Source organism: Monodon monoceros, unplaced genomic scaffold (genome assembly GCF_005190385.1).
Source record: "Monodon monoceros isolate NGI ecotype Baffin Bay Population unplaced genomic scaffold, NGI_Narwhal_1 Super_Scaffold_5, whole genome shotgun sequence".
Lineage (NCBI taxonomy): Eukaryota > Metazoa > Chordata > Mammalia > Artiodactyla > Monodontidae > Monodon > Monodon monoceros.
Window position 1 is genome coordinate 22045090 of NW_021703782.1, and position 11772 is coordinate 22056861.

The 11772-nt window shown below is 49.9% G+C and overlaps 1 protein-coding gene across 1 annotated transcript; it reads right to left on the reverse strand.

Moving 5' to 3' along the window:
• Nucleotides 1-990: 990 nt before the first annotated feature.
• On the reverse strand, nt 991-11193 carry S1PR3 (sphingosine-1-phosphate receptor 3). The gene is made up of 2 exons (XM_029203975.1): nt 10984-11193; nt 991-3194 (listed from the first exon to the last, which is right to left on the reverse strand). Exon 2 carries the CDS (start codon nt 3049-3051, stop codon nt 1915-1917), a length of 1137 nt encoding a protein of 378 aa, XP_029059808.1. The 5' UTR covers nt 3052-3194; nt 10984-11193; the 3' UTR covers nt 991-1914.
• Between the last annotated feature and the right edge of the window lie 579 nt (nt 11194-11772).

The window sequence follows — 11772 nt, forward strand, 5'->3', positions numbered from 1 at the left end:
CCCTGGTGGCGCAATGGTTGAGAGTCCGCCTGCCAATGCAGGGGACACGGGTTCGTGCCCCGGTCCGGGAAGATCTCACATGCCGCAGAGCGGCTGGGCCCGTGAGCCGTGGCCGCTGAGCCTGCGCGTCTGGAGCCTGTGCTCCGCAACGGGAGAGGCCACAACAGTGAGAGGCCCGCATACCGCAAAAAAAAAAAAAAAAAAAAAAAAGCCACCGATGAGCATCTCCTTACAAATAGGATTTATCTCATCAGTAACAAAAATTAAGAAAGATGTTGGTCGGTACATGATCACCCAGGACCCACAGAAATCTTCCTTAATAAAGAGGAACTGGCATCATATAACAAAGAGGAGTCCCTTTCTCTTTGAAAAGTTATTCATGTATTAAGACTACTCTTTTAGTCTTTATTCAGGCAAAATTCCCACTGAACCTAAAAATTTCAGGGGGTTCTGATGTGAGGCTTACCCAAGAAAGAATCCTTTTAAAGGCTGTTTTTTGTTTTTTAACAAAGAACTCAATACATCAACTATATGCTTATGACAGCTCTACAAATTTGTGTATTTTTCACCCATTTGTACTGCATGAAGAATCACTGGGGATGATTGTGTACAAAAATACAGTCTAAGTAATTGCTTCTTAAGGTAAACAGTGATACAGGGTCAACATGTGTTGAAAAGGAAGAGTACAGTATGGCTATATTTCTTTGAAGAAAGCACAAGCTGCCAGATCACAATTAAACTGCTCTAATAGTCATGGTCAGGGTCAGCTTTCGGGAATCCATGAGGCTGCTGACGACCCCAGCTGCTCAGCTGTGACAACGCAGGGAGTTGTTGACTTGGTGCTTTCTGATACAGATTCAAACTCAACATAGGATCACAGTGCTGCCTTGCAAACCTCTCCTAATTCAATAGAAACTCACCATTACATTGGAAAGGTGAAATGAGCCAGGGGTCTGTCCTCTGCTTCTCCCTCGTGGGTTCTTTTCTTGGTTGGTCTGGGGCACAGCCTCCTGGAATACGTTGGCTGGCTTTTCTGTGATTTGGAGAAATGCCAAACAATCACATAATTTGGCTGATTTGGCTTTTAGATGTGCTTAAGACTGCAGGGACAAATGACAGAAGAGAAGCAGAGGTCCCCTTGGGGGATGTACGCCCACAGAACTTGCTCATTCTCACCAGGATACTCCAGACGCTGTCAAGTGTATGTCTCAGGACAGTTTGGAGTCAGACCCACACATCTGAGACCAGCCTCGGACAAGCCCTTTGGGGGGGATTTGGGCTTTCAAAACCTGCTTAACTTGAGACTTCATGTCAGTCTGAGGAGACTGGGACCAGTGTGTCCACCTAGTACCCAGCCATATCCTCATACCTGGTGCTTCAGTCAGAACATACCTGTACTTCCTGTTATGTAACAGTATCACGTACTGCGACTTATGCATGTACCAATGGCAGACATATGAAACGCAAGTGCTCTGTAACACAGAAATGACGAATATACAGCATCTATCCTGTGCAGAGTGTAGTGTAAAGTTACCAAACATCATCCTGATGTTCTGGGAGACACACTGTACACTGTGGTCCACGACCTTCCCTCTCTAGGCACAGCAGACAGTGGTCGGTGGGATTCAGGGTAAGGTGACTGATGACATTGGCAGCTTGGTACATTTGGAAGAGCCTGGAGCCTAAACGGACAAGGCATGCTGTCGACACTGAAATGGGTTGGCAATTCCTTGGGTTCCCTCCTTAAGAGACGTCCACAACAGGCAGGCTGTTGGCAGAATAGGTTTCCTGAGTCCCAGCTCTGTAATAGCCCCCGTGGGTGAGGCATGCAATCAATAAGAATGTGGCTGCAGGGTTAGCTGCTGCTCGTTCCATGGAGATGCAAGGACCCCACGTTCCTGGAGCCCGGCGTCCTCACTTGCAGAGGATCCCATTCTGCAGGGTTTTGTTTCTGTCTGTTATGCAGGGCGAGGCAGCTGTTTGGGGGAGGTCTTCCTTGCTCTTTGGGGAGGGGCTGCTGTTGTTGCTGCCGCTGGATTTGCTTCTGCTTGGGTCGAGAGCAGGCTGGATGGGTGAGGAGAGGGCACCCTGGCCCCTGACCAGGCAGGTGCAGACCAGCCGGAAGAAGGCCCGCCGCATCTCCTTGCTGGCCAGCGTGTAGATGACCGGGTTCATGGCGGAGTTGAGCACGGCCAGCACAATGAACCACTGGGCCTTGAACAGGATGGCACACTCCTTCACCTTGCAGGCCACATCCACGAGGAAGAGGATGAAGAGTGGGGACCAGCAGGCGATGAAGACGCTCACCACGATCACCACGGTCCGCAGCAGGGCCATGGACCGCTCTGAGTTGTGAGGGCTGGCCACCCTGCGGCTGCTGGACTTCACCAGGAAGTAGATGCGTGTGTACAGGATCACGATGGTCACCAGGATGGCCGTGAAGATGCTGACGCAGAATGCGATGTACTTCTTGGAGTAGAGGGGCAGGATGGTGGAGCAGTCAGGGAGGTTGTGCAGGCAGTTCCAGCCCAGGATGGGTAAGGCGCCCAGCGAGAACGCAATCAGCCAGCACATCCCGATCAGGAGAAAGACGCGGTGCTTCTTGTTGGCATCGTAAGGTCTCATTTTGATCATGGTCAAGTGCCGCTCGATAGCAATGGCCAGTAGGCTACAGGTGGATGCCCCGAGGGCCACAAACATGCTGCCTTCCCGTAGGAACCAGACCGTCAGAGACAGGCTCAGGGTCCTCTTGCCTGACATCAGAATGTTGACCTTGTAGGCTATGCCGGCCAGCAGGTCGCAGAGAGCCAGGTTTCCAATGAAAAAGTACATGCGGTTGTGAAATTTATTGTTTTTCCAGATGGCGATCAAAACCATCAGGTTCTCCAAGACAATGAAGCTGCAGATGATCAAGAAAACAATGGTGGTGAGCGTGCTGCCCTCGGGGGCGTCCTTCAGCCTGTCCTTCAGCTTGCCTACATAGCTGTAATGTTTGTGCAGGGTCTCGTTGGAGGTGTAGGGTCTGGGGTGCAGCGTGAGAACCGTCGCCATCACTTGGAACTCACGATCGGTTAGCTCCAGAATCCACCAGAGGGCGCCCTGGGAACGTCCATTTCCCGGGCAAAGAAAGCCTGCGGCTCAGGCTGCAATAGTGATCCAAGCCAGACACCGGCTAGGGTGTTGAGAATGGGCTCCTGAAAAAAGATAAAAGGAGGGGGCGCCCAGTGATAAAGTAACAGCACCTAAGATCAACGGCAACAATAAAGTTGGGGAAAGGCACTAAAAATGTTGAAGCATTTGGACGGCTGGTCTGCATGGGCCCAGAGGGGGCCTTTAACACAGGTCAAGATCTTAAGTGACCATGGAGACAGAGGGAGCAGTTCTGTGTCTGCAGTTGCTGAGGAGGGAAATTCAGTGCATGAGCTCCGCCATCATTCAGTCACGTCACCATCACACACACACCCAAGTAATACTTCCATCTGGAAATCTCTCTTTTTTTTTTTTTTTAAGATGTTGGGGGTAGGAGTTTATTAATTAATTAATTTATTTTTGCCGTGTTGGGTCTTCGTTTCTGTGCGAGGGCTTTCTCTAGTTGTGGCAAGCGGTGGCCACTCTTCATCACGGTGCGCGGGCCTCAAGGCACTTAGGAACGCTAACCAGTTCATACTCATCTACTGCACAGGAGCTGGTAAACCCTTATTCCCAGTTACTGAGAGAGAAACAGTATTATGCCAGGTCCAAAAAATAGAATAGAATCTGGAATAATGCCCGTCCGATTTCTGAAACGTCCTTGGTGGGTTTTGGAGAAACATTGTGGGAAGTACTCACACTTCCTGGATGGGATCCCCGGGTAGCAGGGCCAGGGCCAGAAATTGAGTCTAGACGGCCCCCAGGTCTGCCCAACGGAGAGCTCGGAAACCGACCACATGGCCACCAAAGGAAGAAGAGCACAGGCCACGCACGGCCCACATGGCCACCCCCCTAGCGAGCAGCTGAGCATGGAGCCAGGGGAGGAAGAAATACAAACCTGTAAAAGTGGAATCAACAGCTATTGAGACTAAAGGAAGAAAAGAGAGGACAACTAACTGGATTTTCGCGTTTGGCTTAAAATTCAGAGTTTAGCTCTAACTGTCTAAACTGCCAAAACTAAATCGGTATGTGTGAACTGAAAGAAACCAACCTGGGAGCACTAGTGAGAGGGTGGGGCGGAAAACCCAAGAGCCAGACTTCCGATGGTCCTTCCCCACTGGACTTTGGATGCACCCCAACCCACCTGTGGCTTTATCCATCAGCCTCCTGTGATGTCCACAGTGAAGCAGACCCAGCTACCAAAGCAGAAATGGATTTCACTAAGCTCACTTATTCTAAATTAAAATTGTTTGAGTATTTAAATATATAATTAAGATCAAACGAGGTTAATTTACAACAGCCGACTGTGTGAAGTTTTTTCTTTACCTTTTTTTTTTTTTTTTTTTTTTTTTGCGGTACACGGGCCTCTCACTGTTGTGGCCTCTCCCGTGTGGAGCGCAGGCTCCGGACGCGCAGGCTCATTGGCCATGGCTCACAGGCCCAGCCGCTCCGCGGCACGTGGGATCCTCCCGGATTGGGGCACGAACCCGTATCCCCTGCATCGGCAGGCAGACTCTCAACCACTGCGCCACCAGGGAAGCCCGCACACCACTTTTTAAAACAAATTGCAAGCTGTCTTTTTAAGAGTAGAAGTAGGCGCAGCAGCTGACACTCTCAGAGCACTTTCCCTGGAGCCCCTTATTTAATCCCCATGCTGACACCGTGAAGATCTGTCGTGGGAAACCAGGCACAGGAGAACTTAGTCGCCTGGTTATCTTTCCACCACTTGCCACCCCAGAGCACAACCCCGGAGAGAGTACTCCGCATCCCCACACAGATGCACTGCCACTGCACCACGTGTGAGCTCATTCATGGAAAAGCCGTGGCACAAAGGTAGGGAAGAGGAACACATGTGCCGCTCCACCAAGAGCCACAAAGCAGCAGCATCCTGAGAGCGGCTATTTCCCCGACAGCAATGGGGTCACATGGCTGGCCCGAGGGCCCTACATACGCAACATCCCCCATGCCAGACCCCTGCTGCCACATCCAAGTGGCCGCCCTTCTGTCCATGACACCATCATGTCGGGTTTGCCTCAGATGCCTCTGAGACATCTGCTTTCCCATCAGGGGTTTCTCTCCCAGGACCTGATATTGGCAAGTATAACAAGAGGATTTATAATGGTAACTGACTCAGCACCAGAGCAGTCTGAATGATAAAAAACATACTAATAAGACTAAAAGGACAGGAACATGAATTGTACAGGAATTCCCACTCACACTGGGGTGAAAGGGCTCTAGGCATCTGCAACTGAAAGGCTTTTGAAACCAGGGTGTGTCCAAAGTTTGTCTCCTGTGCCTTAGTTTCCCCCATAACTCCACGGCATTTGAATACCTCTTGGACAGTCTCCACCCCTCCGACTAGGTTGTATAGTATGGATAGCAGGGAAGTGAGTCCCTTTAAAACTGATGGATCTGGACTTCTCTTGGAAATAAAGGGCAGAGGAAATACACCACAGGCTTTGCAGACTCACATCAGCTTTTTTTCCCCCTGAATATATAGAGTTTTGATAAAATTGAGTAGAGGAAACAAAAGGGAACAATAAAAAGTGATAACCAGAAAGAAAATAACCAAAACAAAAATTGTCTAAGATGTGCCAGAAACCCATCCAAACCATGAATCTTGAAGGTGAACATATTTTCCCGTTAATTCTTGATTTATAGTTTCCCTTAATTAAATATTTATCGCTCAAGAAGCACATTTTTTCAGAACGTCTTTTGTTAAATGTGAATCTCCACATTTTGCGTAACTGGAAGATATCCATCTCTCTTTGGAATCTAAAAGCTTATTTTCTTTGGATTATCAACATTAGAAAGTAGACCCTATCTGAGAGTTAAGTGCTGGGCTAAAGATCAGATTGATTTTGGATGCATCTGAACACCACTGTGCATAGTCCAACCATCTCACGGGCGAGTTCGGGCCTCCATCCCGAGGGGCGCAGCACAGACTCCGAGTTTGCCGGAAGAACGCTCTGCCCCTCCCAGGTCCTGCTCATGGCGAGGTGGGGCATCGGCCCTCCCTGGCTCATCCATCCTGTTGCTGCTGGTCACTGCAGGGGTGCTGGGCACTGCGGGCACCAGGGCTCCTGGGAGACCAACCTATCCTATCCCTCATGGCCTCTTCTAGTCACTAACCACTCCCAGATAGTAACATTCTCTGGACGTCTCGTCCCCTAGGGTAATTTAGCCTGTGTCTGACCTTCATATAAATGGAGCCATATGATATACAGTGTGCCTGGCATCGTCCTCTCAATGTGATGCTCCTGTGAGCCATGCGTGGAGATGCCGGTAATTCCTTCCCATTGCTTCCACCGTGTGGATGGATGCAACAGCCTCCATTCATTCCTGGTTGTGGACGTGGAGTGGTTTCCAAGTGTTGTTGACCTTAGCAGTGGTGCTAGGATGGGTTGAGGATGTCGTTGTGGTGAGCACATGCCTGTGTTTCCAAGGAGTACCGTGGATTTCCTAGCATTGATGTCTAGGTTGGGCTTTGATGGGAGGGTCCCTGCAGAGGCTTATGGGTCTTAGCCCCTGGTCCTGCAAGTGGTATTTGCGGGGAGCTGGAGAAGTCCACATAGAGGGTGAGCATTACACACTACAAATGCTCACGTTTTGTTTTATTTTAAAAGATAGGTGTCTGGGGCTGGCAGTGACCAGCATCTGCCTTTCCATTGTAAAAGGTTGATCACTACTTAATTTCCACCAGAATACTTAAAAATACAGCCTGAGGCTGAGAAGTGTGGCTGGGTGCTGGCTAGTCGTGTACACATTCAGAAAGCCAGGCATGTTATAGAAGATACTCAGGACAGAGATGCTCCTGCTTATGGGCAGTGGTCTTCCAACAAACCCAGATTCCGACACAGCTGTGCCTTGCTTATGTCCACAGGCAGAGTTCTCACTCTCAAACTGTGCTCATGTGGCCCAGACCCCCACAGACCTGTCCCCTGAAGTACACTGCCCACACCTGAGCTTCCCTTACATCTACTCAACAGAGACCCGCTACACCTAAGAGTTTTCACTTCAACCTCATTCAGTTGGGGTCTTCAAGTCTACCTCAAGGCATTTCAACACCAAGCCTTTTTCTTTTTGCAGAGAAGGAATACGACACTTTCTGTAAGGTGGTTCAGAGGTGCGTCACCCCACACCTCTTCCCTCCATTCCAAGTTGGAGCATCTGCGGGGAGGGGTGAGCCCGGCAGGGGCCAATGGATTCCAGACGTGCTTTCTGTGCTAGCGACTCACTTTCTCTACACATGTCAATTTGAAAAATAAACAAACTGTAAAAAGAAGGAAAAGGAAAAAAACAAAGGGAAATATTTCCACAATCTGGGGTCTGTCTCTTTCTGTAATGGCCAAAAAAAACCCCAAACGAACAAACAAAAAAGCGCACGCACACACACAATAAGATAGTGAGAAATTTATTTCTCCTGGTCGGATGCAGGGCAGTGTATTTTTAAAGGCACGTTCTCCCAGTTCATCCCCCAAACTGAATTAAAACATGAAGCATTTGCCAACAAGCCAAATTTCTTGGAAAGCAAGGTGTTTTTTTTTGGTTTAGAAGAATTTAGGAAGGAAATAATGAGTTGGCCATTTCATGGCCCCAGAAAAATTCCTATGCTAATGAGTATTTCCCCTCACTCCGAGCTTCTTAGGTGACCTCACTCTGCTTTCAGAGATAGTTCATAGCAAGAGGCTTCACACACTCAGTCTTGCACGCCTGCGAGTTGCTCTGTGACCATTAGTGGAGCTCCCAGTGAGAAAACAGCTGTTACAGATGAACCATGTCAGGATTCCACACCTTCCCCTTTCTTCTCTGGAGTGTGGAAGTGAGTTGGTCCCTGATCAGGATTCCTGCTTTTCAGTGGCTTCTCCACAGCTCTTTCTCCCGGTAAACAAGGCTTGGATGCTAACACAGATCTGGGGGCAGTCCAGGGAGCCCCAGGAATGCAGGTTGTACCCAGGACCTGGTGCAGCTCGAGCATCTGCCTCTGTGCACACACTCCTGGGCATCCTGGCTCGTCGATCGGAGGGCAACTGCTTTAGATGCAAAAGGTCTTTACCTTCATTGGTTTTCAACCAGCCTTGTCAAACTTTCTCTTCTGTGCTTGTTCTAAGGAAGGGCACGGGACTGAATTCTTACCAAGACTGCCACAGGACGAATGAAAGTGTGTGGAAATGAGCTCCTCCAGGCATATGCAAATAAGAGGTGTTCTGCCCAGGAAGTCCTAACTGGGGGGTCCCTGTCATCCTTTCCCGCAGCAGTGCTCTTACTCGGTGATACTGCACATGTACCCCATGTTGCACATTGCAAGTACCATGTCTGATCCCCACTACAGCATCTGCCTTCCAAATGTACATAGGAGGAAACTGAGTCCGGGGGGTTGGGTGTGCGGGCGCAGTGTCCTTTGTAGCACAGCTTGGAAGAGGCTGCGCTGGGCTGGATGCCTGTGTCATTGGATTCCAGCGCACCACGTTAGGGATAAGCTCTTCCGGAGGCTGTCACCTTTCCATGTGTTCCTCACCTAGATAGTGACAAGAGTGTCACCACCATGCTTGGAACTGATAGCAAAATGCTGGAATGCTAATGTGAGGGCTTGACTGAAATATATGGAAAACTCTGACCCCGAGGAAATGGGGTGGCATCTTCAAGGCCAAAGAGCCTAGTCAACTGACTCAGGTCTCTCACTCCAGCTCACGGTGCTGATGGGACGTTAGAGCCACCCAATCCGTACCACACTCTCCTTGGAACAACCTTGTCACTGATTTACCTGACTGGCTTACTGCCTGGCCTCTTATAGATGCAGCTGTAATTCCTCAAAAATTGAATGAAAACAAAAGAGAAGAAAAGGCAACTTTATGCTTAGCAACTGTAACAACACTTAAAAGTATTATTAACTAAAACTAGACAGGATTCCACTCAGTATATCATATTATCTCCAAAAGTTCATGGAATATCTCTTAAGGCAATTAATTAATTTTACAGAAAATGTACGGCAAAGGAATAATATGAAATGGCTCCGAAACTGCTAAGAAAGGAATCACGAAGCCAAATGCGAGGAAACAGAAAGGCTGGTGTAGCCCACGGCACAGCAGTCTTGGCTAACTGGCCAACGTAACAGATTGCCTGAGGCTGCCTTGCCAGCTGTGGCAGCACCAGAGTCATAGTCCCAAGTCCTGGCAGAAAAAAAGGGTTTCTCCAACTGGGCAACCCCAAATGTTTCGAGATTATGGTATGCTCAAATCCCCATGTCTTTGCGACAAAAATATATGTATACACTGTAGGTCCTGAAACATTTTTAGGAGGTGGAAGAGATACCGTGGAATCAAATTAGTGTCATTATTTCCAGACAAAGAAAAATCAGTTAGTAAATTTTGAGAAATAAATTCATTAGGCCAATAGGTAAGGCTCCTTGTACAGGAAATGGGAGTTTCAGTATCCACATATGGTAGAAAATTAGAAGACTCATGCCTTTAATGAAATTCACAAATGTAAAGAGGAAAGCAGCATTTTCAGAGATGAAAACTGGTTGAGGAAGCATTTTGTCTGTATCTTAAGGGCTGACTTTGTGTTTCAGATCTCTGGTGTCAGGCAACAAGAGCGCCTGGACTAGCAGGCCCTAAGTGAATGTTTGCTGACTGAGAACATCTAGTGTATGGTTCTCCTCCCGCAACAAAATTATTCATACTGGCACTGAGCTCTGCATCAATTGAGAACTTGTACAGATGTGGATAATTCCACAACTCCTTAAGTACTACACACACACACATACCACACCATACCACACTCCACACACATATACACACCAGAACCACTACCTACACCAGCAACAGGCTTGGTCATCCCTTGTTACTCATATACCCACAGACCATAATCCTGCCCTCGTACTTCCTAGGAATTACGTTTTTGTTAACATACCAGCAAGATTTTCATCAATGAAGAAATAAATGTTGAAAAGATAAATTAGGAACATGTGATTATATACAAGGTCTGCAACTTCTAACTCCAGACTTGAAAAAGATGCCTAATTCTGGAAGTACCCAGAGCTCCAGAAGAGCCAGACTCAGTTCATGCTGCTGCCTTTCTTCATTTTCAAAGTAAAGCATGTTCACTTTAAAAATCCAACAAGAAGTCCCTCTCTTACCTCTAAATACAAAAACACCACAAAGTAATATGTCCTTGGGAGTGTCCAATGTCAGGAAGAGAGAGAACGTAAGAAGGAGAGGGATCAGGAGAGAGGGAGAGAGAACCATTTGGAGACTGGAGGGTTAAAAGTGGCAAAGTTAGCACTTTCCTGCACCAGGTCAAAGAAGGACCTTCCCCAGCTTTATCTGTTAGGAATGTAACATACTGATCTTCCCTGGGAACCTCATTATTGCACGGTAGGAAGTTTTTCTTCCAGCCCCCTGATTCTGACAGCCCTGACTGCCTTGTTTGAGACATAGAAGGAAAACTGGAATTTTGTGGCGAATAAAATTAAATAGAATAATTTCCCCAAGAGAACAAGCACATATACACGCGCTTCCAGGGTCCCAGGTCCTCATCCTGGGCGGGAGCCCAACTTTTTAATTGTTCCAGGAAAGCGACTGACGGAACGTCTCTGTGAAGAGTCACTACTCTTTCCTTGGCATTTAAATGCTCCAATTGTACTTAAAAAGGGACCATCCCCTCCCCCACCCCGCCTCGGCTTCAGTCACCAGAATGGCTGACCTGTGTGGAGGGGGTGATGCTGATGTAATGTGCTCGCCCACCCAGGTCACCGTCGCGCCGAGGACTGGCTGGAAATTTGTGAGAAAAGTGGGCTCGGCTGCCCCCACCCACCCACCCCGGTGCCCAGGGCCTTCGGCCGTGCCGTCTCACCTCCTTCTGGGAAGGGCACTTGGGCCACCGGCATCCTGACACCCCTTCCTCCGCTCAGATGCGAGCTGGGCTGGGACGCCGGGATAGTCCTGGGGCTCGGGAGTGGGGGCACGTTCCCGGGCCGGAGAGTCTCGCTCGGGTTCGTCCTGCCACCGCGCTTGGCGTCGGGTTCCTGTCGCGTGTCTCCCAGACCAGATTCTTCAGCCTCTGTCCCCGCCAGCCGGGCGCAAACTTTTCCAGCGGCCCGCTGGGGCGGGGCCCGAGCTCCGCCTCCCCGCCCTGCCGCCCCACGCCCACATCCCGGGCCCCACCTCCACCTCCCCGAGCCCCAGCCCCCTACTCACGCCCCCCATGCCCCCTCCTCCCCTGGCCTCATACCCCACCTCCCCACACCCTGCTCCATCCCCCGGCCTCCCGGCATCTCCCCGCCCACCCATCTACCCTTTGCCCCCTCCCCCATCTCCCAGCCCTCTGCCCTAACTTCTTTGTCCCCCGCCACCTTCATACCCCTTCCCTCAGCGCCGCGCCCCTATCTCCGCGTCCCTCCTTCCCTGCCCCCCGCCCCAGCATCCCCCGCACTCCGCGCCCGCACTTGCCCCCAAACCCGTGTGTCCTGCTCCCGGACTCCCGCCCCCGAACTCCTGCTCCGGTCTTCCTGCCTCCCTTGCCTGCCCCCACAGTCGAGGCCCTCTCTGGAGGGCCCTAGACATTATCCCATGGCCTCCCGCCTCCCGCCGCAGTCCCCCTGGGCTTGGCTTGCCCCTCCGCCTCTGCCCCAGAACGGCCTTC